The sequence below is a fragment of the Mus pahari genome, chromosome 12, assembly GCF_900095145.1.
Source record: "Mus pahari chromosome 12, PAHARI_EIJ_v1.1, whole genome shotgun sequence".
Lineage (NCBI taxonomy): Eukaryota > Metazoa > Chordata > Mammalia > Rodentia > Muridae > Mus > Mus pahari.
In genome coordinates, this window is record NC_034601.1 from 76,290,797 (window position 1) to 76,315,685 (window position 24,889).

The 24,889-nt window shown below is 44.0% G+C and overlaps 1 protein-coding gene across 6 annotated transcripts in view; it reads right to left on the reverse strand.

Moving 5' to 3' along the window:
- Positions 1 to 3,335: 3,335 nt before the first annotated feature.
- Positions 3,336 to 24,889, reverse strand: part of App (amyloid beta precursor protein) — a 221,021-nt gene continuing 199,467 nt past the window's right edge. For 3 of the 6 annotated variants that reach the window (XM_021209340.2, XM_021209336.2, XM_021209333.2), the window contains 4 exons: positions 19,922 to 19,975; positions 14,137 to 14,237; positions 11,154 to 11,300; positions 3,336 to 4,341 (listed from right to left, as the gene is read on the reverse strand). In XM_021209340.2, the coding sequence (XP_021064999.1) occupies positions 4,240 to 4,341; positions 11,154 to 11,300; positions 14,137 to 14,237; positions 19,922 to 19,975 (404 nt within the window). In that variant the 3' untranslated portion in view covers positions 3,336 to 4,239. The remainder of the gene's footprint in view (positions 4,342 to 11,153; positions 11,301 to 14,136; positions 14,238 to 19,921; positions 19,976 to 24,889) is intronic. The other 3 variants (XM_021209338.2, XM_021209334.2, XM_021209341.2) reach the window with 1 other exon arrangement.

A 24,889-nucleotide genomic window follows, 5' to 3' on the forward strand; every position in this document is an offset into this window, starting at 1 on the left:
AGTCTCAACATAACTGGGGATAAATACAAACTAAAGTTGTTCTTAGGTACCCTTTGTCATTCACCCTGCTAACCAAGCCAAAGCCCTTGTCCTAGCGCCCTGGTGAGTGCTAGTGTGTTCTTTATCCAGATCATTCTGTCCAGGAGACTTCTTTAGACTCAGGAGCCAAATGACCACCAATCTAGGAAAGTTCCTGAAACAATTTTCACAAAGCCCCCTTCCTCCTCAAGGTTGTGCAAGTCCACTGCTGGGGAGAGAGGGGCCTGCAGAGCTGTGGCACTTCATCTTTCCTCAGAGGTGGGCCTTTGGGTGGTGTAGTGGCTCTTGAGTCAACCACGCCTCTGTAAGTAGTGCTCCATCCATTTCCCCCATGGTAATCCCAGTACACACAATGTTTGCCCGGTTAGACTTCAGGAAAATTATTTCTTTGTTCTTTTTTGTTTTTTTTTTGTTTCTCGAGGCAGGGTTTTTCTCTGTGTAGCCTTGGCTGTCCTGGAACTCACTCTGTAGACCAGGCTGGCCTCGAACTCAGAAATCTGCCTGCCTCTGCCTCCCGAGTGCTGGAATTAAAGGCGTGCACGATCTCTCTGGGATAGATGTTTGCTTATGTCTCCTGTGGGAAGGTCACACCACACTTTCAAATCTTACTTCCTTGGGGGGGGGGGGAAATTAAACTAAGACTTACGGTCACTACAACTGAAGGCTGGCCTGGACTTTAGATGTCATATACAGCTATATATGGGAGTCAGTTCTCAATTTCGTTGACATCAGTAGAAATGTACTAGATGTAAATGTCTTAGAATTATCCTATCACCTCTCACTAGGCCAGGCAAAAGGATAATATCTTATTCTCACAATTTGTCCTGTGCATTGTGTTACAGCAGTCACACCTAATTCTTCTGTGAAAAATGTTAATCCTCAGGTGTTCTAACCCAGTCTGTCCATACTATAGTGGTGTACCGAAACATCGTTTAAAATATTGTGATGTAAAGCTAAAATGTGCTTGGCTGATTCATTATCTTTTTTTTTTTTTTTTTAAAGACTATTATTACTTCTTCCCCTAGGTTCCAAGGCTATCTGGTTTCTTACACCCTGTTGAGAGGGCCTTAAGTCAAACCAATTATTGGTTGGTTACTCCCACAACCTGCATGCCACCATTACCCTAGCACATGGTGCAAGTGCTTGGCTGATCCCTATGTTCTTGTGACACAGGACAATAAAGAAGGAGCATTGTGCTCCCTGACATTTGGAAGAGCAGCTGGATCTAAATTTACATTGAACCCCCAGTTCTCATGCACAGATGGGATGTTTGGGAAGTGCCTAGGGCTAGGTCAGGTCAGGTCTCAGGATGGGATTAACACCCAAGGAAGGTGAAACACTAGAGATTTCCCCGCTCCATCATGTGAGGAGTCAGTCAGGTGCGAGCTAGGAAGAAGGTTCTTCTCAGAACCCAAAAAACGGTCACCGCAATCTTCTTTCCAGAGCAGAATAGAAAAAGGTGACATTTAAGCCATTTAGTCGTCGTCTACTGTTTATTCTTATAGCAGCTGGAATTAATACAAGCATCCTCAATAAAAGGTTGTGTGCACAGGCCATTAAGCTAGAATGAAGGATGATAAGAAGGCTCAGTGGGTAAAAGTGCTTGCTGCCAGGCCTGATGACTTGAGTGTGATTCCAGAATACACAGAGCGGAAGGCACAGACCTCCCAGCCAGCAGTCCTTTGAAACTCACACGTGTGTTCATTGTATCGTATACAACACATGCCACATAAAATAAAGGTGAAAATATTGTTTACAGATCAACAGTTTGCAACTTGCTCCCGTAAGAGATGCTTGGCAGGATCTGGACACTTGATTGTTCTTCTAGTGTTGGAGAATGTCTTCTGGAAACACTTCTGTTTCTTGCTTTTTTGAGACAGGATCTCACCCTGTTCCTCCAGGCAGGCCTGGTCTCTTGTCTCCCTCCCAAGTACTGGAGTCACAGGTGTGTGAGACATCATATAACTCGAGAGACATTTCTGGTAAGAGCTAGGTGGATGCGGTTAAATATCCTAGAATGTTCCTATCCCCATGAATAAGGGTGACTCCCCACAAAATGTGGGGAGTGCCCAGGTGCAGACCTTGCTGCAGACTGTCAGCTCCTTTACCTATAATTTCTAGGGCCTGGGGATGCAGCTCACTTGGTAGAGAACTTACCTAGCATGCAGGGAGCCCTGAAGTCAAATCCCAGCACCTCACACACACAGGGCATGATGGCACATGCTGCAGTCCCAGTATTTGCCAGGTAGAGGCAGGACAATCAGGCCATCTTCGGCTACATGAGTTAGAGGTTAGACTGGGATACTTGAAACCCTAGCTTGAAAGCAAAAAAAAAAACAAAAAAACAAAAAAACAAAAACGAAACAAAAGAAAACAACAACAAAAGCCAAAAACAAAAGCCAAAAAACAAAACAAAACAAAAAACAAAACTCTATAGCTTTTCTCTGCTTTTGTTTTTTTTTTGTTTTGTTTTTGTTTTTTGTTTTTTTGTGTTTCACATTTGGAACATGTACTAGCTAGTTTTGTGTGTCAACTTGACACAAACTGGAGTTACCACAGAGAAAGGAGCATGAGATCCAGCTGTAAGGCATTTTCGCAATTATTGTGATCAAGGTGGGAGAGGCCCCCTGTGGGTGGTGCCATCTCTGGGCTGGTAGTCTTGAGTTCTATAAGAGAGCAGGCTGAGCAAGCCAGGGGAAGCAAGCCAGTAAGTAACATCCCTCCATGGCCTCTGCCTCAGCTCCTGCTTCCTGACCTGCTTGAGTTCCAGTCCTGACTTCCTTTGGTGATGAACAGCAATGTGGAAGTGTAAGCTGAATAAACCCTTTCCTCCCCTACTTGCTTCTTGGCTATGATGTTTTGTGCAGGAACAGAAACCCTGACTGAGACAGAAAGGAAGGACCAAGACAGGGCAGCACAGCCTTTTAAAAACAATAAACTCCATCAATTAGTCTTACGGAACAGTTTACCAGCACCAAGAGCTGTGTTCCCACAATTTCCTCTTCAGACTCACAGGTTAGGCGTGAGTGACCAGACGAGAGGCGTTCTCACTGGTCTAGATGACTAAATAATAAACTCTCACCACAGAATCACACCAGTAAAATGTATTCCTGTGAAAACACAATTTTATACAAACCCTAGAGTGCTTCAGGGGTTGTCTCGGGGTGCCTTCTCTTCCCTCTTACTCTCTTCCTGGTTTTCATTCTCTGTCAGTATTATTAAATGAAGCGCCTTCGATTGATAAATGCAGGGATCTTGCCTTTTCCCTCCCATACAATCACCCATCAAAGAAATGCCTTGCCTGGAGTTATTTTATTTAATTTATTTATGTAATACAGTGTAGAAAGCTATCATGGCATAAGCAATGATTCTGTACAATCATCCTGCAGAAAATTAATTTTTGGAGAATTCTTGGTAATTGGAGACCAGCAGAACACTCCCTCCCCCCACCCGTAAAAGTGCTTACGATGAACAGGGATAATTTTTTTTTCTTAATTTTTTATCAAAGATCCAAAGATACATGGACAAAAAAAAGTTCAAATTCTCAATGCCTAATGTGTGCACATAAAACAGGCACAAAGAAATCAATGTGTATCCTCTTATTCCTATATCACAAAGAGGGCAGAAGCAGCAATCTGTACAGTAAGATGCAGTCATGGAAAAAGAATTTTCTAAGTCATTTGGAATACTTAAAAAATGTTCAAAATGCATAGTGATCAGGAAAAGAATACTTAGAGAGGAGAGGCAGCTAAACGCCCACGTTCACACGAAGCATCCCCCATCGATTTTTAAAGCATATTTCAAGTAGGAGTTTTTCTGGGCCACAAACCACAAGAATAATATACAACAGGCTAAGGGGCTATGTATGTGATAAATAATCAGGAGAGAATCTATTCATGCACTAGTTTGATACAGCTAAATTTTTTTTTTTTTTTTACAGTACACAAAACCCATTAATCATGTAATGTAGAGACCAGAATGGAAAGAGAGAAAGAGAGAATACATTACTGATTTGTATATTAATTCAAGTTCAGGCATCTACTTGTGTTACAGCACAGCTGTCAAAAGCCGAGGGTGAGTAAATAAACGGAAGGGTTTGTTTCTTTCCACGTTATTTTATAAATGAACACCGATGGGTAGTGAAGCAATGGTTTCGCTGTCCAAGTTCAGAGGCCGCTGCTGTGGCGCGGGGCGGGGGGCTTAGTTCTGCATTTGCTCAAAGAACTTGTAAGTTGGATTCTCATATCCGTTCTGCTGCATCTTGGAGAGATGGCGCTCCTCTGGGGTCACGGCGGCGTCAACCTGGAATGCAGGTACAGAGACTTGGGTTTACAACACACCGAGGGCTTTAAGGGAGCACAGTGCTCGTAGGCAGTAACGGGACACAGTGTGCAGTTCTTTTCTTTGCCCCCAAAGTGCATAACAACCGTGATTTATCAGCTTTAGGCCCAACTTCTGACACCACGTGGCAGAGCCAATGGCTAACGCCGATGCTGCATCTGGCCACTAGGTGGTGCTGAAAACCTTGAGGCGAGTACTCTAAGTCAGCACAGGGCATGTTGGCTGGAGCCAGCCAGCCAGCCAGCACTGGGGTTGTGGGATGGTGAGCTAGAAAGAACCTCTCGCAAAGCCGCACTGTGAGTGACACTTAGATCTGTGCAGAATATAACAATCAGCTTTCTGGGGCCCCAGGTATCTACTGCCATTTAGATGTACTTTTATCTCTGTAGAAATGTTAATGAGAGTTCTAAGAGCTTATTAAATAAAAGATATATATATATCTTTATATATATATATCTTTTATTTTATACATATATATGTATATATACACACACATATATAAAAGGGGTATAAATAAAGGTAACATATATATGTATATATATGGATGTGTGTGTCTGTATGTATATAAAAGGGGTATTACTTGACACAAAAAGGGAAACTATATAGACACACTATCCTAGTCATACATACATATCTATCTATCTATCTATCTATCTATCTATCTATCTATCTATCTATCTATCTATCCATCCATCCACCCATCCACCCATCCATCCTTCCATCCATCCATCTATCCTACACATATAGGATTTGTAGTCCTGGAGGTTGCATTCAGACCTCACATCTGCCAGGCCAGAGCTCTACAGCAGGCTTCAGCTGTAAGATCAGGTCAGCTCGGTAGACATGTTCTGCCTCAGCCATTGTCACAGAGAGCCGGGCAGGTGTCAGTCTCTGTGGACCGTGCAGGGCACACTTCTCTCTACAGGAGCTAATGGCTTTTCTTGTTTCTATATTTGTCCTACCTCTCCCAGTGAAGAGAAGAGGGGTGCTTACTTTAGTCTGCTGAATTAATACGAGCTCAAGCCCCTGTAAAACCACTGGACGACGAGGGGACTCAGTCTGTATGCACATGGCATAAACCATGTTTTCCACAGAAAAGTTAAGGTGTTCTATGGGTTTTATTTCAAAGGGATATTTCTTATTCTGTCCAGGACTGAATTGAGCTTGCAGCCTCATTTTCCAGAGGACTCCAGGTCCCACTGCTGAGCACTGTCAAATGATGGCTGGCAATTCCCCAGCTTTCTCTCTGTCTCTGTCCCCACCCCACCTACTGCCAGTGTGGCACAGTTCAGACCCTGCATGACTGCCTTACTGCGATGGTGGCTCCTAAAACCAACAAAGGGCGCGCGGGGGGTGGGGGGTGGGGAGGGGAGCCAGAGAGCACATGGTGTCAGTGTTGCTCTATCTACCAGGTGATGGACAGACATGTGATATGATACACACAGATTATATGATACACATAGACCACGCCTAGTCCCACCTAAGGAGTAATTCAGATGGAGAGCCTTGTAGAGATAAATTCCTTCATGGCCATTGTGTGTGACCCCGCTTCACAGAACAAGTGAGTTTATTTATTTATTTTTATTTATTTATTTATTTATTTTTTGGTCCCTCAGGTCATGGGACAGTTCCTTCTGCTCATCGGCCCTGACTTTTCCCATCTGTGGGAGGTGGTACCCAGATGGGAGCTGCTCCCATCTTCCCTCCTGTCTCCAGGTTATTCCTGTAAGGGCCTGGGTGTTTCCTCTTGTATCAAGCCCTACCCAGGAGCTAGCACTCAAAGAGCACTGCTCAGCATCACTGCCCGTTGGGAGAAACACACAGGTGTTTTTCCCATCTCCTCCTGTTTGCTGTGATCTGCTCTGCTGTCAACAAATGAGGTCACCTCGATTTAATTGGCAATTGGGTAATTGGCCACAGGCTTGCAAGCTAAAATGCCTTCTCTCTACAGATTAACTCCCAGAGTGAGAGCACTCAGTCACCCTCCTGTTCGGCTTGCTAGGGACAAGCCTGTCTGCAACCGTGTGCCACTTGAACCTGGCCATTTTCTCCACTCTCGATGACCCCCCATAACTGAAATTTCAAATAAGGGAATCAAAAACAAAAAAACAAACTTGCTTTGGAGATCAAGCGTGAAACTGCTGTTTCTTAGTGTGTGTTAGCGACTATACCTCGAGGAGGGGCAGCAACTCTCAAGTTGCCTGTCAACAGACTTCTGCCTTTTCCAAGGACAGCAGAACACCTGCCTGTTTAGTACTGTTATTTAGTTTTCCATCTTCAAACTCCAAAATGAATGCTCAAGGGAGCCCCACCTGAGATCCAAGGCTCAGAGCTGGCTCAGTCTGGGCATCTCAATTCCCTGTCTTTGCTTGCTTTGCTTTACGTGCTAATCCTTGATGCCCTTTGCTTCTGGGAAGCAGAAGGGGTTCACGATTCCTGCCATGGGGCAGCTTAGCCCTCAGTGTTCACAGGGCTCTGGGCTTCTGAAGAGACTGCTTGTAAAGGCACCTGAGGGGAAGAGTCCAAATGGCATCTTTTAATCCCCAATCCTCTTGAATTCTGGAAGTGAATATTCATGTCTGGAGAGAAACCTCCAGCTAAACAAAGAACAAGGGTGAGCCTTCCTCATAGCAAGGGCCTGCAAAGCTACCTTGAGGGCTGTGCCAATCCCCCTGTGACCACTGTGTGCTACTAGCAACAGACTGAAATGGTGGGCACATTCAGGAGGCAATATTCTCAAGGGCCATGATACCTGTTACTAAAGTAGGAAATCTTCCTGACAGAATGAATCTTTGGCATCAAGTTAAGCAAATCATTAAGTTAATATTTACTTCTTAGGTATTAAAAACTGAAACCAACTGCTCATGCCTGATGGCTATCTACTGTATCAATAATAATAATAAATGATAATAATAATAATAGCCACCAGGCTTCTTTGAATGTCCACATTTCCCTCCACAGGTTTTTGTAGGCTTGCTATCCTTGTGACCCATGGGAGCCTTTCATTGTGAGGACAAGAGATACTCAGGAGACACATGCTTCCACCATGTCCAGCTGACTAACAAAGATGTGGCCTTGAGTGACCGGGACACTCCGTCCATTCGTTGTCCCTTTTTGTTCTTACTGACGCAGGTCTGCTCACTCATGAAGGAAATGAAATAGAATCAGGAATAGTGCCATTTCCACATGCAGGATCCCTTCAGCACACACAGGAGATGGGTTCCAAAACCAGAGAGGAAGGGTGCTTAAGTTCCTTGCTTAATACCACATGGTATCTCTATATGACCTACACACATTCTCCCCTATACAGTATGGTTATGCACCCCCAGACGACTGTGACATATAATTCCAAATACAATCTAAATGCAAATGGTTGTCATAGCGATTATTTAGGGAATGATCTGTTCATGCTCAGGTGCATTATTTTCCCTAAATAATTTTGATCTGGGGGGGGGGGAGGGCTCAACCTGTGGCTGTGGAGACACTGTGGCCCAGTGTGTACAGTGCTCCTAAGTCAGGCAGGGGACGGTGACATTCACACTGCACACTCCTGAGGTACTCAAAGATGAAGGGCTTTCTGAAGCCCACGGCAGTGTGACTCAATACCGACACCCCAGGCTGAAGAGTAGCTCTTGGTGGCCCAGTTCTACCACTCCAGCTACATGACACCTCCCCAAGGGCAGGGCATGGGCACAGCACTACAAGTGGGTTCTATTTCAACCCTCTGTCCCAGTGTAGACTCAATACCGAGCTGGACAAAGCCTTGTCATGGAAAGAAACACAGACTGTTAAAGGGGAAGGGAGATTTCAGACTCTCCGCAGCATCCCTCGCTGGGACAGAGTGAGTCTGTAGGGAATCAAGTGAAAATCAAGACCATTTCTAGGCGCTCAAGAAGATGCCACTCGGACACGCTGAGCAGTGATCCCTCCCCAGAATGCCGCAGTTTCTTTAGAATCTGGTCAACATGTCGACCTCTTTCTCTCTGTCATTCTGAAGAGGCAGTGTCTCTTGGTTACTGACCATAAGAACCTCTTGGCCCAGGCGGCAGGAAGGTGCTTAAGAGGGTTGGAGGTGAGTGGGTATCACTTTCTGTTCCCCAAGGCCTGCCTGGGGGGGGTACCTCAAAGCAGTCAGCATTAGTGTGTGTTAGTACTGGAGCCTTCGAGAAAACTCCCATGTCTCAGCAGGGATGGAGTCCTGGTAAGAACATCACTTTTTTTTTTTTGCTCAGCTTTACTGGGGATCAATGTGCCCTTATCAAATCCAAGGCTTCAGACCGTTGCTATATTAACTATGGCCAAATGAGGCCACGTGGGCAGACTGTAGCCCAGTATGTCCTTAGAAGGAAGTGATCAGGACATAATAAGAGCCCTGTGAAGAGCTTGGGAGAATGCAAACATCTACAAACCCAGGAGAGAGGCATCGGGTGCAAGCAACCAAGGCTGCCGGCAGCCTGGGCTCAGACGCCAACCTCCATCCCAACCTCCATCTCTGGGCCGGAAAGTGCACTGTTGTTGTGTAATCCACTCAGTCTGTGGTACCCTCTGTGGTAGCCTTGGTACCTTGCTGGTATCCAAGATGGGTATCAATTGGCAAGCTCCTCCCCACCCCCCGCCAGACAGGAAGTCCCAGCTTGGACAGAGTCACTGCAATGTAAGACCATTTAAATTGAATTCTGTTAATGAAATTCAAAGGAGTTTTTGAATTATTCACATATGCAAATAGGGAATTGAAGTGAGGAAAAACAGATTTCATTAGAAACGAGAGATAGATGCATAGGAGATAACGTTTTATAGTCTTTGAAGATCAAAACTTAGGTACCATTATAGAAAGAACAAAACCCCAAATTTGGTGTCTGTGCATGTGTGTGTGTGCATGCATGTACACACACATGCTCTTGCATGTGGACATGTGCATGTGCAGGCCAGAGGTTGATGTAGGTAGGCATTTCCTCAAAGCTCTCCACCTTATTTCTTGAGACAGGGTCTCTCCCTGAACCTGGAGCTTGCTGATTCCTGCAAACCCTTGGATTCCTGTGTCTCTCTCCAGTACTGGCATCTCAGGCATGCTGTGCCTGGTGTTTCGTGAGGGGGCTACAGACCCAAACGCAGGTCCTTACATTTGTCTGGCAAACACTTGACTGAGTATCTCTCCAGCCCCAGAGTTATTGCTTTGAGAAAAACAAAACAAAACAAAAAACATCTTTATACTCCAGTGTGTGAAAATTTTCAGCTCTTTCTTCTCTTGCCACCTCAGTTTCCTGGGTCTCACCCAACACACCTGTCTTTAGTATATCCACATCAACTGGGACAGGGAAATAAATCCCACAATAATTCCCATGAGCATTCTCATGAATAAAGTGTCGAGAATCTAAGGACCAATGAATGTGAGACCTACTGGCTTTCTCTATTTGAGTTTATTAAACTGTCCCTGCCTTTGTATGATTAAGGATGGCTTAGAGCACATTCTTTGGGTTTAGTGAGATGCTTACATAAAACTGGTCTCTGATGGAAATCAAGGGGTAGTATGGGGGAAACCCGGACTGTGTTAAGTTTGGCACTGTGTGATTCTTTTTATTTGTTGGACTTTTCTCACCTACAAAATGAGATCTGCATGGCCCCGGAGTTCTTTGCTTTCTAGAATGTTTACACTATTATCTATCTGAAAGTTATTCACACGAGGGATGCTTTAAAACTTTCCCATCACCACAAGTGTATTTAAATGTTTGTGAATCGACCTCCTTTCGCTCTTCCCAGCGTCAAGAGGGGGAAGGAGTTACATTCGCGTCCTGTATTATTTTGATGATGTAGCATTGACTTTTGTGGTAAGCGTCCCTGCTTGGCGGTTCTGTGGGCAGAAAGAAGTCCAACACATATGCACTGTGGGGAACTCGTGTGCACACTCTTTCCACACCCCTGTGCTTCCTCCACTAACACTGGGAAACGAAGATCTCTGCTCAGATGGAAATTCAGGGCAACAGTTTGAACAGCTCCTCCATGGGAACCACGCATGCTATGCTGAGCCATTTCCTTCAGGACATTAATGTTAGGAGACATTACTGAGGAACATCAATATGAACCAACCAGTAACCCCAGAACTCCCTGGGACTAAACCACCAATCCAAGAAAACACACGGAGGGACCTATGCCTCCAGCTGCATATGTAGCTGAGGATGGCCTAGTTGGTCATCAGTGGGAAGAGAGGCCCTTGGTCCTGTGAAGGCTCTATGCCCTAGTATAGGAATGCCAGGGCCAGGAAGTGGGAATGGATAGGTTGGTGAGCAGGGGGAGGGAGGAGGGGATGGGGGTTTTTGGAGGGGAAACCAGGAAAGGGGATAACATTTGAAATGTAAACAAAGAAAATAATAAAAAAAAGAATCATTACTGAAAATATTATTTATCATCACCTGGTTCTAATCGGAGGCCAAAACAAAACAACAACAAAAAAATATACAAACCAGGAATGAAGGTCTAGGTTTCGTTTTTGACTTCTGATAACATTTTTGTTATTTAAGAGAAACCATAAATGTATTTTAAAGGCTGAGCACTATAATTAGTCCTACTTTGGTTAACTTCAGTAGAAGTCATAAGCTAAAGTAACAATGCATAATGTTAATGAGAGCACATTAAATTCATGGTACCCAGGGGTGAATGCAAAACAGGAGAAATCAGCTGTGCCCTGAGTACCACAGAGGGATGCTGCTTTTTTCCTAGGTGGCCCCTGGCCAATGCCTGTACTTCCTGGCTTGCCTCCCACTTGCAAGTTTACCTACCTCCACCACGCCATGATGAATGGATGTGTACTGTTTCTTCTTCAGCATCACCAGGGTGATGACAATCACGGTTGCTATGACAACACCGCCCACCATGAGTCCGATGATGGCGCCTTTGTTCGACCCCACATCTTCCGCAAAGAACACCTTGGAAAGGAAGCCAAGGAAAAGGTCTGTAAGGGCACGGGACAATGGATGTAGAAAAAGTTTCAGGGGCCCCTCCGCCATAGCTCAGTGAGGGAGAGTTGGTGGGTCCCTAGGAATGAGCATCCTAGTGTCCAGAACAATGAGCAACAGGTGACCTCCCGGGTTCTGAAGTCAATCGCTCTGGTGCATCAGGAGGCAGATGTCTGCAGGGATCTGAAACCCTGCATTTGGTGAAAACCATAGAGGTCCCCACCATTGTTCTGGAAACAGGTCACGCCATTCCTGCCACAGCGGGTGACTCTGCCCTTAGCTAGGTTTCAAACCTGCATGCTTCTGGTTCTTTGAGGGGACATGTTCTGTATGGGTCAAAAAACATTCTGAAACACAGGAGTTAATCAGAGAGAAAAGGACAGTCAAGTTACCTTCTTCATAGTACATAGTACATAGTACATAGAACATAGATTCAATTAACCGCAGAATGCGTACCCTCCTTTAAAAGCGCCATGTTTCCCAAGGGAAGCATCAGTAGGCAAAGAGAATCTTTGTGTGACAAACAAGTCATACTTTATCCGGTTGCCCTTAGAACCAAAATTGGCAATATTGCTTTACTCTGGTTGTTTATATTGAACATAAAAAAGAATCCTGAGAACGTCACAAACTAGAAATGTATTCACTGTGAGAAAGTCTCTGCAGTGTATACATACATCTCCATGCTCTTTCCAAAAGCAAGGCAGTGTTTTCCAGCTTTATCTACTTAGGTGGAATAGCACATACAGACTGCACTTTAATCATCTTGTTATATAAGAGATGATCTTATGGTGGATTAAACAAGGGAGGGAGGGGCAGCTGTGCCTAACCATATTGTTATGTAAGTTAGTGCCAACAGCTCCCTAAATAATTCTTTCCAGGCGGCTTCAAGATAGGTGAATGACCGATTTCCACTGCTAAATCCAGCCCTGCTGCAGTCTGCAAAGGCGAGGTAAACTAGAGCAGATAAAAATTTTCTAAGCGGATGTTACTCATGGTGCATCTGCAGCAAAATTAGAAATGGCTCGTAATTAATCCCCTTGCCAACCAAATATGCTAGCTCAACATATTTATTAAAGGATATCATTAATTAACTAATGATACTACAGTGAAGCGATCGGCAATAAATGTGAGTCTGGGCATATCCCTCCGTCTTTAAGGAAATACTGTAATTCTGTAATATTCATTGCACTAATTATAGTACATTATCTTATCAGCTAGCACAGTAGAGGGAGCTGATACCCCTAATTGCTGCGGTTGTCATTAGTCACTGTCGCATTACAGAAGTTCATGTAATTACTGAGAAGGGCATCTATGACACCAGCTCAGGAAAATGGGATTCTGGGTACTCATGTTCCGATCTACACCCCAAACTCCAGCCAGACCTTCAGCAGTTACCCCAGATTTGTTTTGAAACCCTGCAGCTTCCGCCTGCTCAGGAGCGCCTCTGGTTTCACAATAACAAAACAACAATAAACTTGCCAATGAAAACTACATTTCAGAAGACTGGGTGCCTTTTTCTGAATAAAAAAGGAAAAAAATTAATGCAAAATTGAATCCCAAGACAGCTTTAGATTTGTTACAATAATCCAGAATTGAGAAGCCAAGCAGTAAAGGCCTTTTCTTTTGGAGATTCATACTACGACCAACATATTTTATTTACCAACACAGGGAAGATACTTGGACTGCGGTCTCCCACACTCCACCCAACCACAGTGCTGGAGTTCTTATCAAGCGCCACTATACAGGTATTTCTTACCAGTTTTTAAATTCCCACTCAAGTCCTTTACTGTGATAACTGGTAACATGGAAGGAACTCGAACAATCTGGGATTTGGCTTATTTGAATTTCTGAGGTTTTGGTAGAGAATGATAATAATAATCTCCACCTACCTAAAAGGAAGACCCTTGCTTCTCTGCTCATTCTGACGTGAGGAAGAAAGCCGCCATTGTCTTTAGAGAAACTGCTATCTGCCTTGCCCAAGATTTCTGACTGAGAAGCTGAGGTGACAAAGTCACCTCTGGGCTCCACTCACCTTAAAGGGTCTCTGCTAACTTTCCCTCCTAAGCCAAAGAAATACCGGAGGTGGGGAAGCAGTAGGAAGGAGGAGGGGTCGGGATGGACTGAAATAACCCATTTGTAGATGAGAACTTAACCAATCACTGCAAGAGAACATCCCTACCACCAAGAACTCCCCACATGCTTATTTAAGTCTGATTCTTCAACTAAAACTATAGTGGGCCGAGAACAGTCATGACCAAAAGGGTTTCGAAAATCTTGATTTCTAATTTTTTTGTATTTACATGATGAGATCATCTTGGAAACTGGAACCAACCTCTAAACTAAATTCACTTACATTTCCTACATACAGTATATACCTAGCTTAAAGAGAGTTTTATACAACGCCTTCCAGAGCCTCACGGAGTTGAGTTTCTTGTTTGTGGTATCCTGCCGAAGGGCTAGGCAGTGAGTTCTGGAGCTTTACAGTTTGGATATTTAGATTAGATGTGCTCAATCGGAAAAACCCAATTTCCTAAGAAGCATAGTTCATGGGTGTCAGCCCATGTAACTGCAACACTGAAATGAATTACACTTGTATGTTCCGCCTGGGCTTAGCGGCTTCTGGTCGGAAAGAACTATGAACAGAGCCCCACTTCCTCTCCTTCCCATCTCTGTGAAGATCTAGGCAGGTGTCTTGGTTTTATTCCCAGTAGTCCTTCTCAGTTTTGACACAGGATGAGCCACGAGGTGCCGTGTATGTCATCTGGCTAGATACAATCACAGGGAGAGGTAGATTATTTTTGCGTACCAGTTTTTGATGGCGGACTTCAAATCCTGAATCATGTCCGAACTCCGCATCCATCTTCACTTCCGAGATCTCTTCTGTCTTGATGTTTGTCAGCCCAGAACCTGCATCAAACACAAAGCATGCAGGGCCACCCATTAGTGCAACCTCCAACCACGAGGAGGCAAAAGCTGCCTACAAGTTCTCTCTTGGCCAGAACTTTTAGGAAAAACGGATTTAGGGATTTTTTTTTTTTTCTCAAGAAAAATGACATCCTAGATTTAAACCATTAACCACCACCTAGCAAGCAAAAAGACTGAAGAAAGCTGAATGTAATACCGCTGTGGCCAAATACATGCCGTAATTAAAAGGGGAGGGAGGGAAAGGGGGAAAAAAAAAATCAATGCTGGTTAAGATGCCAGGTTAAATTGTACCTAAGAAATGTTGACGTGGTTTTAGTGGCTTGTTGTTTATTATGTGTGCATTTTTTATGGGCTGGCACTGCTTAAAGAAAAACTAAATTCACGGCTTTGGAAATGAACTTTAACGACCTGGGAGAACACATCCATTACTTTGGAACTTGGTTCTAATTGCAAGTAAATTATGTTCATGTTTCTCTGCACGGCGGCAGCACTGTCAGTCACATACTTTGTTTAGCTCAGCATCCCAGCTCTCTAGCTGAACACGCCCCCCGTGGAATCGCTTCATCCCCTGACTCTAAAGGAGCACACAATAAGCAGAGAGCGTTTCTGGGACTGATAGAATTCATTACCTAATTCTTCTTTCTCTATACGTGGCTGCATGGTTCTTGGACCAATTCTTACAGCCGTTTCATGATTCAAATATTCATCTGAGGCTCAAAACTAGAAGGTAAATGTGTTTTAGAGATGGACGTGAAGACAGACAGAAGGGATGTCAGTTTGCATCAGTTGTAGTATTTTCTGAAGTAATCCTCCTGAAGTAGAATCTGAGGCTATGAAGGAAGGGCTTTTAGAACCACCTCCTCCATGTTGTTTCCAATGGAGGCAGGTTCTTAGAACGTGTGTGAATTCAAAGGTAGAGATCAGTATGCAGATGCCAGCTTTCAGTTTTGCATACGAGAGAGAATGATTTTGTTTCCTACAGATGAATGCAACACGGTCTCCCTGGAACCTACACCGTGGAGCCTGGTTCTATTTAGAGTGAGCGAGCCAGGCCTTTATCCATGACACGAGGTAGGTTTGAGCAAGGGTGTCAGACATTAAATGGAAGGTAGTGAGGATTCCTTTCTCCGGCTACGAGTTGTGAATTCCTGCAACTCCCGTGGGAACTCATTTCCTGTTCTGGGTCTAATGGCTCTTCCAATCTTGTCCATCAAGTATTGGAAAACTTGTCAGCCCCCTGCTGACCCTGAAGAGCACAAGGTCACAAGCTCTGAAAAAGCCGGTCAGCCAGTCAGCATGACTTCTGCTGAGGGGGAGGATAGTTTGACAGACCTGGGCAGTCCATGCTGGGTGTGACTCATCACCACCTCTTGTCTAACTGCCCACCATGCTTCCCTCAGTCAGCTCACCCTAAACCGGACTCATGACGAATGCCAACCTGCTCACAGCGCGATGCGGCTCTCCCTGGCTTCTGCCTCTGGATCGCACTTCCCCATTTCCTTCTAGCTAGGCCTTCCCACCCTTCAGTTCTAACTCTCACAACGACTAGCCACTGTTGTTCAGGTTCCTCCTCATGTTTTCTTGGCCTGGGTTGTAGGGAACTGTACTTGTCTAGATATGTGAGTAACCAACACACGTTTATTATTAATAATGATTTCAAAAAACCAGGATTTTTTTTTTTCCTGTCTTCTGATATGGTATCTTATGATATCTAAGTAAGTAGAACATGGCAGAACTGATGCCTTATAAAAGGCACTAAAGTTTCTCTCTTATTCCCTCTATTGTACTTTTTGGGGTAAGGGAAGCCAGAGGCCATGGGGAGGTACTGAAGGCTCCTGACAGCAGCCATGAGAGTGCTTGATCTCTGTCAGCTCTAGCTAGACCTTCAAGAGACCACAGCTTTGGCAGTGTCTTCATTGTGATTTCCTGAAAGAGCCTGAGCCAGAACCAGCCAGCTCTGCCATATGCTAAAATGCTGGCTGAAAACTGCTGTAAGGAGCTAAATGCTTGCTCTATGAAGCTGCTAAGTTCTGGGGCTACTTGTTACACAGTGATAGGTGATGAATACAAAGGTTTAGCGCTTTCTTTTCTTGTGGTGCTCTCTCTGAACTTTAATTTCCTTTCATCGGTCGATCATTTTTATTAATTTGGGCAGGAAAGACACAATGAGAGCTAGAAGTCCCCTTTCTGTTCCATCTCATTAACTCTGCTTGTTTTCATTCGACAGCACTTGTCCTTGAATGCTACTTGAAGAACTGCAACCTTCTATTTTTACGTATTTAAAAAAAAAAAAAATCACCTTTTTTTTTTTTTCATTATAACTCACTCTGTTCTCTGTACTTCCTGACACTATTTTTTTTTTTTTTTTTTTAAATGTGGTGATGACATGAATGCTCTTTAAACCACCCTGGTTGCTTATTTTCATCTTCCTCCAAACCTTTGTAAAACCTGACCTACTTCCTTGTTATAGCAACAGTGATTTCTTTCTGATGCATCCTTTCCTCGCCACATGTGAGTAGTCCCAGAGCAGTTAAAAGTTACTTCTGAGATTTTAAAGAAAACTCTTAAGTAGTCTTCCCTTTTATATCTGGGGGTGGGGTGGGCAGAGAGCACAGCATTGCCATGAATATGTCAATTATTAAGTCCCCACCCTCAAAACCGTATAAGCTCACGGTATTGTGGAGAGGATGCTGATAGTGTATCAGATAACAGAGAAAGGCAAAAAAAAAAAAAAAAAAAAAAAAAAATCAAATTCACGTCACATGCTAGCATGACTGGCAATGTTCACAGTTCAGTAGTGTAAGACTCAGCAGAAGGAGCCCCTCTTTCATTGCTGTTCAGCACGTAATAGCATTTAGAAGATGTTCTACACACTAAGCAATATTATTACAGAAAGATTAACAAAACAATAGAACAATGAAATAAATCAATGGGAAAATATCTCTCGGGGTCATGAAACTAGATTGTTAGGCCTGGGGAAGGATGGGACAGGGAATGATGGAGGGGTAGCTTAACACACCAAATGGAGAGATTGCTGATGTGTTTTCTTATTGTCTGCAAGGGTCCAGTTTTTGCTTGGAAACATTCCAGGGAGAATTAGTAGCTGGGATTGTCACTGTGCCCAGAAATCGGCATCATTATCGCTGTGGGTGACACTGTCCTCTAAAAGTTACAACATGCTGGATTTTCAGATAAGAGAGGGAGTGAATCATCCTCTTCACATGATGATGTTAAAAACGGGGAGTAGGGCGTAAGCCAAAACTCATTCTCTTGCTTTCTTTGTTTCTGAGTGACAAGAAAGATAATTAAAGAGCAGTGGCGGAGGGCAATCCTGGGAAGGCTATCTAAGTTTGGAAAAGTCTACAGATGCAATTTGGCAGAGTCCAGAGTGGGGGTTCCTAACATGTGGCTATAGAGTTATTGGAACAGGTGCACAACATAGGAAGGTGCCAATCTGAATACATGGCAGACTCATTGCCAACACAGAAGTACAGTTGTGTAGAGCCTACACAACTAGTCAGACACTGCAAGCAAGTTCCATGCTCACAATTGCAGCTTAGCTGGCTTCGACATGCCCAGTATATACCATCTTCCTCTTCGGTGGCTATCTTCTGAAGGATGTGGACATGGATACAGGTCTTACAAGGACAAGCCCAGGACAGTTTCTAATCTAACCGATTTCCTCCTCGCCCTCCCGTGGGCCTTAAATCTCACACTCCCCTCTCTCTGTGCAAAGCTCCTTTCCAGAGAATTCCCTGGCTAACACACTTTGTCACCAAACATCTTTGTGTGTCCTCATATATTCCTGTCCTCCCATCTTTCTATAAATTCAAAGTGAGTTGTTTTTTTTATTATATCTCAGGCTCCCGGGAGCAGGAACTTTATCATTTATTCTTTTTGAATCTTCACAAAATTTACAACATTGATGTCTCATAGGATAATACTGTTGTTGTAGGCTTTCCCTGCTCTGTAGAATGCCATTAGTTTCTTTTCTCAAAACAGATGACTTTTGCTTGCCAGTGAATGAAAATGCCTTTTACATGTTAACACAAACAGTGTGAGAAGATGGGCTGGTTGCCTGTGTTAGTGCTGGATTATTTGAACAGGAACAAGTACACCCTTATATAATAGAGGAATGTAATAAAATCAGCTGGATGTATGCCTCAATATTACATTTTATGTTTATAGATAAAAAATAGGTCATCTTTTAAAAATAAAATGAGTAGTGTGCCATTTTAAAAAGTCTAGAAGACCAGCTTGAGTTGCGGTGAGAACTGACTGTACTGGCCATGCCTTGGGCTTCACTGGCTGGCAGAACAGCATGGGAAGGTCAACTGCTGGCTCCCTGTACATTTACTTAGTGACACTGTCATTAAAGAGGACATGAGAGAGCCCAAAGAGTGTACAACTTATATAATTCAAGGTTCCTTTAAAAGCACTTCGGACAAGGCGTTCATCGGATCAGTGAGATCAGCTGTCTTCTGATGTATCACTCTGCAATTTCTGCTCAGGTGTTGAACCACATCATGGAATCAGTATGATGCCAGCAGGATGGACTCTCAAAGTCTTTACCTAGGACCACAGCTGGCAGCAGCCAAGGCTAGAGATCTGAATGTCAAGAAGAGGGGTGGGACCATATCTGGTCTTACTGAGGATACTTCTGAACCAGGAAGCAAAACTACCTCCTTTTATTGACATCCCCAAGGAATGTTAACATTGCTCTTGAGTATCTCATGGGATCTGGGCGTACAGAAATTAAATGTGGGAAGGTATGTGCTATTTGGAAGAAAATCTCTCCACAATACACAGATCTTTCAAGTCACTGACTTTCCTCTCTGATTCACTTTGTTGGCTACGATCAGTGGGGTGAGGCTGTGTGAGGAGCAGACACAAGCAGGTTCTATGTCTCTTAAGATTTTAAGTTTAGCTGGGGGCTAAACATAGACTAGGGGGTCAAACCCATTTCTTTTTAATCTTGGGAAACTGTATAAAAAGAAATATCTATTTTGATAGTGAAGAAATTTGTAAGACAGAAAAACAAAAGGGCTTCTATGCAAAATTATGCATATACATCTGTTCTGTTTCTTCAGCCACTGGCTGAGAGTAAGTATATTCCATCCACAAAGGACACAAAGTATTTCTGGAGCTGGAGAAATACCAATAATGATATTTTAAGGAAATTGTGTCTATTTTAGTAACCAACAAAAGTCTGAGGCCACTCCAGGACCTCCCCCGCCCCCCCCCCCATGAATACTTGTAAACAAGAAAGGAAGGAGATGCCTGCAGCAAGAACCAATTTCCCATCTAAATCTACACCTCCCTGGGCCTCCACTGTGTTTGAGGACAGGGTCTATATCACACTCTCTATTTATCAAAAAGAAAGAAATCAAGAAAAAGAACCCCACATTTGAAAAGACGCTCTTTGAGTTTCAAAAAGAAAGCCCAGAATCAAACAAACAAGCAAACAAACAAACAAACAAACAAACAAATACTAGATCTCGTAGGAACTTGGGAAATGAAGCATAAGGAGAAGCAAAGTGTCCGAAATAACGTTTGGTGCCTGCAGTCATTTTAAATTCTATCCTGTAACACGCGCAACCCAGAGAGGCATGTTCACTGAAGCGCACAGTGCTGAGAGGAGAGGCGAAATGGGGCAAGTCAGATACCTGGTCGAGTGGTCAGTCCTCGGTCAGCAGCGGGGCGGGCGTCAACAGGCTCGACTGGCGCAGGAAGCAAGAGACAGAGAGCAAATGAGACAAATCAAGATGGTTAAGTCGTGGCTTCTGAACACAGAGCAAGGGAAAGCATTTGCAATAAACAAGTCATGAAAAAAGGAGCAGCTGGAAAAAAAAGAACCTTTGTGAGCTAATCCTGGGCATCAAGGATGGGGAGGGGTACTACTCCCAAAGGCTTAGCACGTCCCTGATGCGCCAACGTGTCTCCTTAGTGTGCTCATAAAGCACTCACCAGGATGTGCAATAGGATCAAAGACGGAGGTTGGGGAAGGTAGACTTTCCTCTGGGCTAGGTTAGAGATGGTTTCTTGGCTTTTGATTAGAAATAAAATAGATTACACCCAGCCCAGCAGTATACCTAAAAGATACCTCCTCCTCCAGCTACCCAATCTTATCTTCTTTTACAGTTAATTAACTACTAAGGGATTATTCAATTGCCAGGGGAAATGCAAATATGAGTTTATCGGAAGAGCAAAGCTTTTGCCATTTAGTGAAGCAAATTCCTTCTGAGTTTAGGGAAGAACAAGTAACCCAAGGGCTTCCCCTGGTTCTCCGTTTAAATGGCTGGCTTCCTCTCTACAGATGACATTCAGCTGAATTGTGTGAAATGAGTCCATTTCCTGTCATATCTGCTGACAGTCACAACCATCCTTTTGTAAGCATCCCGGAACGTATCCAAAGAAAACAAGGTCTAAGTGCAGTAATCCCCCTCCGTGGCTCGGCACCACCTGGCATTCCCGAGGTGGTGTTCTGTTCCTTGGCAGAAAACAACTTCCCTGAGCTGATACTGGACTTTGAAGAAATAAGGAAGGGAGAGAGGGCAATCAAGCTTTGAGGATTAACAAGTGGCTGAAGGGCAGATGAAGGCAAGGGAGGAGAGGAGGAAGTCCCCTGGGTCAGGTCGGGCGAGTGAAAAAGAGAGAAAGAAATCTGAGCTTAGTGGTGGAGGGAAACCAGCGGGGAGTTTGATGGGAGCCTTGGGGACCAGCAGTTTCAAGCATTTAGCTTACAGAGGCTCACAGGGCAAGTGGTTGGTGGTGACTACAACCCCAAATCCATTCCGAATGGCACTGTTGGCAAGAATGGCGGCAGGGAACAGAAAGACAGAGGGCTGTCTTCATCGTATGAGTAAATTGTGCTTCTGAGAGCATTGAGAGAACTGGGCGTGTCAGGAGGCTGAAGTGGTCCTGACTTTGCTCCTGGTGGAAACTGGCAATGTGGTCTAGAAAGAAGTGGAGAACTGGCTTTGAACGTGTGTGACTGTGGCCGAACAGCCACCCGGGGCTCTTTCCTATTATGGGAAAAGGAAGGCAACAGCACCTGGTCTTTGTTTGTTTGTTTGTTTGTTTTGTTTTGTTTTTCGAGACAGGGTTTCTCTGTGTAGTCCTGACTGTCCTGGAACTCACGCTGTAGACCAGGCTGGCCTCGAACTCAGAAATCCGCCTGCCTCTGCCTCCCAAGTGCTGGGATTAACTTCTCACGTGATATGATTGATTACAGAGAAGCTTCTCACGCTGTCTGATTACATTTATTGAATGCCTTGCATATTTCAACAATGACATGGACAGTTTCTCTATATCTCATTTCTCACTGCAAATATGAACCGTGATTTTTATGACCCCTGTAAGACATTTTTTAAATGTCTTGATGACGAGGGGCTAACTGGTGCAGCGGTTGCTGGTGTGGCCATACGAAGCTCCACTCGCTGTGACAGTCACGCCTCAGAAAATGTACATTTGGCTCAGGGTAGCACCTGTATCTGTGGCTCACAGGCAAGGTGTACAGCTAGTAGCCTCATCATCCACACAATTATTATGATAATGATGAAAATTACTAGTGTATAGAAAGACATTATTCTAAGTGCTACTCATTCTACTGGGGTAAGAACACAATTCTGACAAATTTCCCTGGCTGGAAAACTTTGTTTTATAATATTGTTTACGGTATGAAAATTCTGTTTCTTGTCTTACCTATATTGCCTTTTTAATGATCTGAGAATTTGGGACATGCACGTGCTGTGCTTCGACCAAAGTCCCCACTCCACTCCCTCAATCCCAATTCCTCCTCTACCCCCTTCCACTCTCCCCTCCCAACTTCCTGTGCCTTTTCCTTCAGCCATAGAGTCCACTCAGCACCGCCAGCGTGCATACTGGTGGAGAGCCATCTACTGAACCACAGCCGCATCTTTGGAGAGAGCTGATTCCCTGGCTCTCAGCAGCCATCAATCGCCAAAGCTCTGAGGTAGGGCTGGCACTTCTGATCACCTCTTCACTCCATGCAGATCCTGTGCAGGTCTCACCTTCGGTCTCAACGTCTGAATCCATTTGTGTAATAACTGCCCTGATGTGTCCTGAAAATACTGTCTCATCAGAGTCAATCACACTCCTAACTCTTTTCTTTTTCTCAATGTAAAAGAACTAAATGACCAGGCATCTACTGGTCTTGACTCTTTTTGTTGAGGAAAACAAGCCCTTTCTGGTAAGCATTTGAAACTCTGCTGGTAAGGGCTTCATGGACGATGAAAGGAAATCCTTTGAGAGCTCTAGGTATTTTTAGTAGCTCAGGGTGTGTGTCGGGGAGAACAGGGAGCATGGGGAATGGATAGCAGGAGCCCAGTATCATATGCCTTTATTACTTATTAATTTGAAGGGCGTACTATTTAGGCGCATGGTGAGACATCTGGACAGAGAATGTCCACGCCTCTCTAACAAGACCCAGTTCCATTGAAAAGGTGTTTCCATTGAAAAGAGCTCTCCATGTTATCCACGAAAATGTTCTCAAACTGCCTTTAAGCAAGGAATGAAGATACAAATTATCTCAGGCTGGACAGTGGCTGGGGAGGCTCAGTCATGTGAGCAGTCACACAGCAGAGCTGTAATGGAATGTCAGACCTGATCATTAGGAGCCCTGGCTACTCTTAGTCTAGTCCCTAGACTAAGCAAAGAGAGGCATGACTGCCATTTAGTGGGGGTGAGGATCCAGGTCACTGAATGCCATAGTACACAGGGTCATTGCAGCAACCCACACCCTACTCGGTTCTCTAACTTCCCACTGGATGTAAGGGGTTAATGGTAATGTGAATCCAGAACCCACTTCCGTTCTATTTATGAATTCAGTATGGCTCCACAGTGTTGCGTGTGCATGTCACGAGTGGTGCTGTACACACAGGTGTGTCCGTGTGTGCACTTGTGTTGGTCCATGCACACGGCAGAGCAGGCCTTAGCATATCTTGCTCTAACACTCTACCTTGCTGCCTTGAGTCAGGGTCTCTCACTGAGCCTGGGGCTTTCAGTTTTGTATAGACTGGCTGGGCCATGAGCACTCAGGATCTGCCTGTCTGCTTCCAGTACAGGAGTGACACATATGATATATGCTGCCATATTGGATTTTTTTTTGGGGGGTGGGGAGAGGGGAATCTACCTATGTTTGCCTCCAATACTGGAATATATATATATATATCTCCATTTTTTTAAATGTAAGTCCTTTTTTTTTTTTAAAAAAAAGTCAGGACTTCATGTTTGCAGAACAATTCATTGTTCTTGCCTACTGAACCAACCAACGCCTGCAGTTTTTAGTGTGTGTGTGTTACTGAGTAAATACAGGGAGGACAGTATTATTTCTATGAGCTGTTTGCAACATTGTTGCTATTTGCATAGTAGAGGCCATGCTTAGCAAGCACAAATCCTAGGTTCATCCCTCAGACGATCTAACTCAAATAAACAACGACAACAAATGTATTAACTGTTGAAAAGGCTTTTCAAAATACCTGTTCTAATGGGGTATTGGGACTACTAAAGGTGACCCATACTTCAAGACTTGGAGATCACCAAGATTCGTGTCCCTGGGACATAAAGCTAAGCTGGCGTTGTTGCAGACTGAATAGATAGATGGTCCACATGTTCTGCATAAGCCTTTGTATCGACTAGATACAAGCATTAGCAGATTTGTGTGTGTGTGTGTGTGTCTCTGTGTGTGTGTGTACACACGTTATGTGTACCATCACCTTGAACTTTAAGACAAGGTCTCGTACAGGTAAAGAACTTACCTGTAGCTAGGCTGGCTGGGAAATGAGCCCGAGGGGTCTATCTCTTTTACCTTTCCAGAGCCACCATGCCTAGCTTTTTACATAGGTGGTGGGGATTGAACACAGGTCTTCATACTTGCCAGGCCAAAACAGTTTACTAAGTGATCTCCCAGACCCAGTAGCACGCTTTAACCAGAATGCCTGCTTTTGGATGAAACCTAGGCAATATCGCACTGAATACTGAGCATACTTCCAGACTCCCTTAAATCAAGGCTCTGCCTGGACATCCTGGCAATTTTCAAGAGTAGCAGTGACCATGTCTGTGGTGTGTCACATGTGCGTGTCACAGTATGTGCTTTTACTACCAAGAGCCAATCTCATGTGCACTGAGCTTAGAAAATGAGGCCATATATATATATATATTTTTTTTTTTACATACTCATCTCATTACAGATTATGAATGGGGTAACAATGACATTAGAGCCCCAAATGTACCTATATAATACCACGAGGCATAGAAAAATCAAATGACCTACTCTTTTTGGTTTGGTTTTGTTAGGATACTTTTAACAAGTGGGAAAGTCAATTATTTATATCCCATAAATAATGTAGATGTTGTAACTGCTAGTATCTAATGCAATTATACCTGTAAGTTGCCTTTGCTTTTTTCAGAGTAAAGAAACAAATTGGGTTGTTATGCTGTGAAAAGAGTCTATACAAAGATTTCCGAAGCCTATCTTCAAAAACTGCTCACTCACCGGGCATAGTGGCACACACTTTTAATCCCAGCAGAGGCAGGCATAACTCTGTGAGTTTGAGGCCAGCCTGGACTACAAGTGAGTTCCAGGATAGCCAGACCTACATAGAGAGATCCTG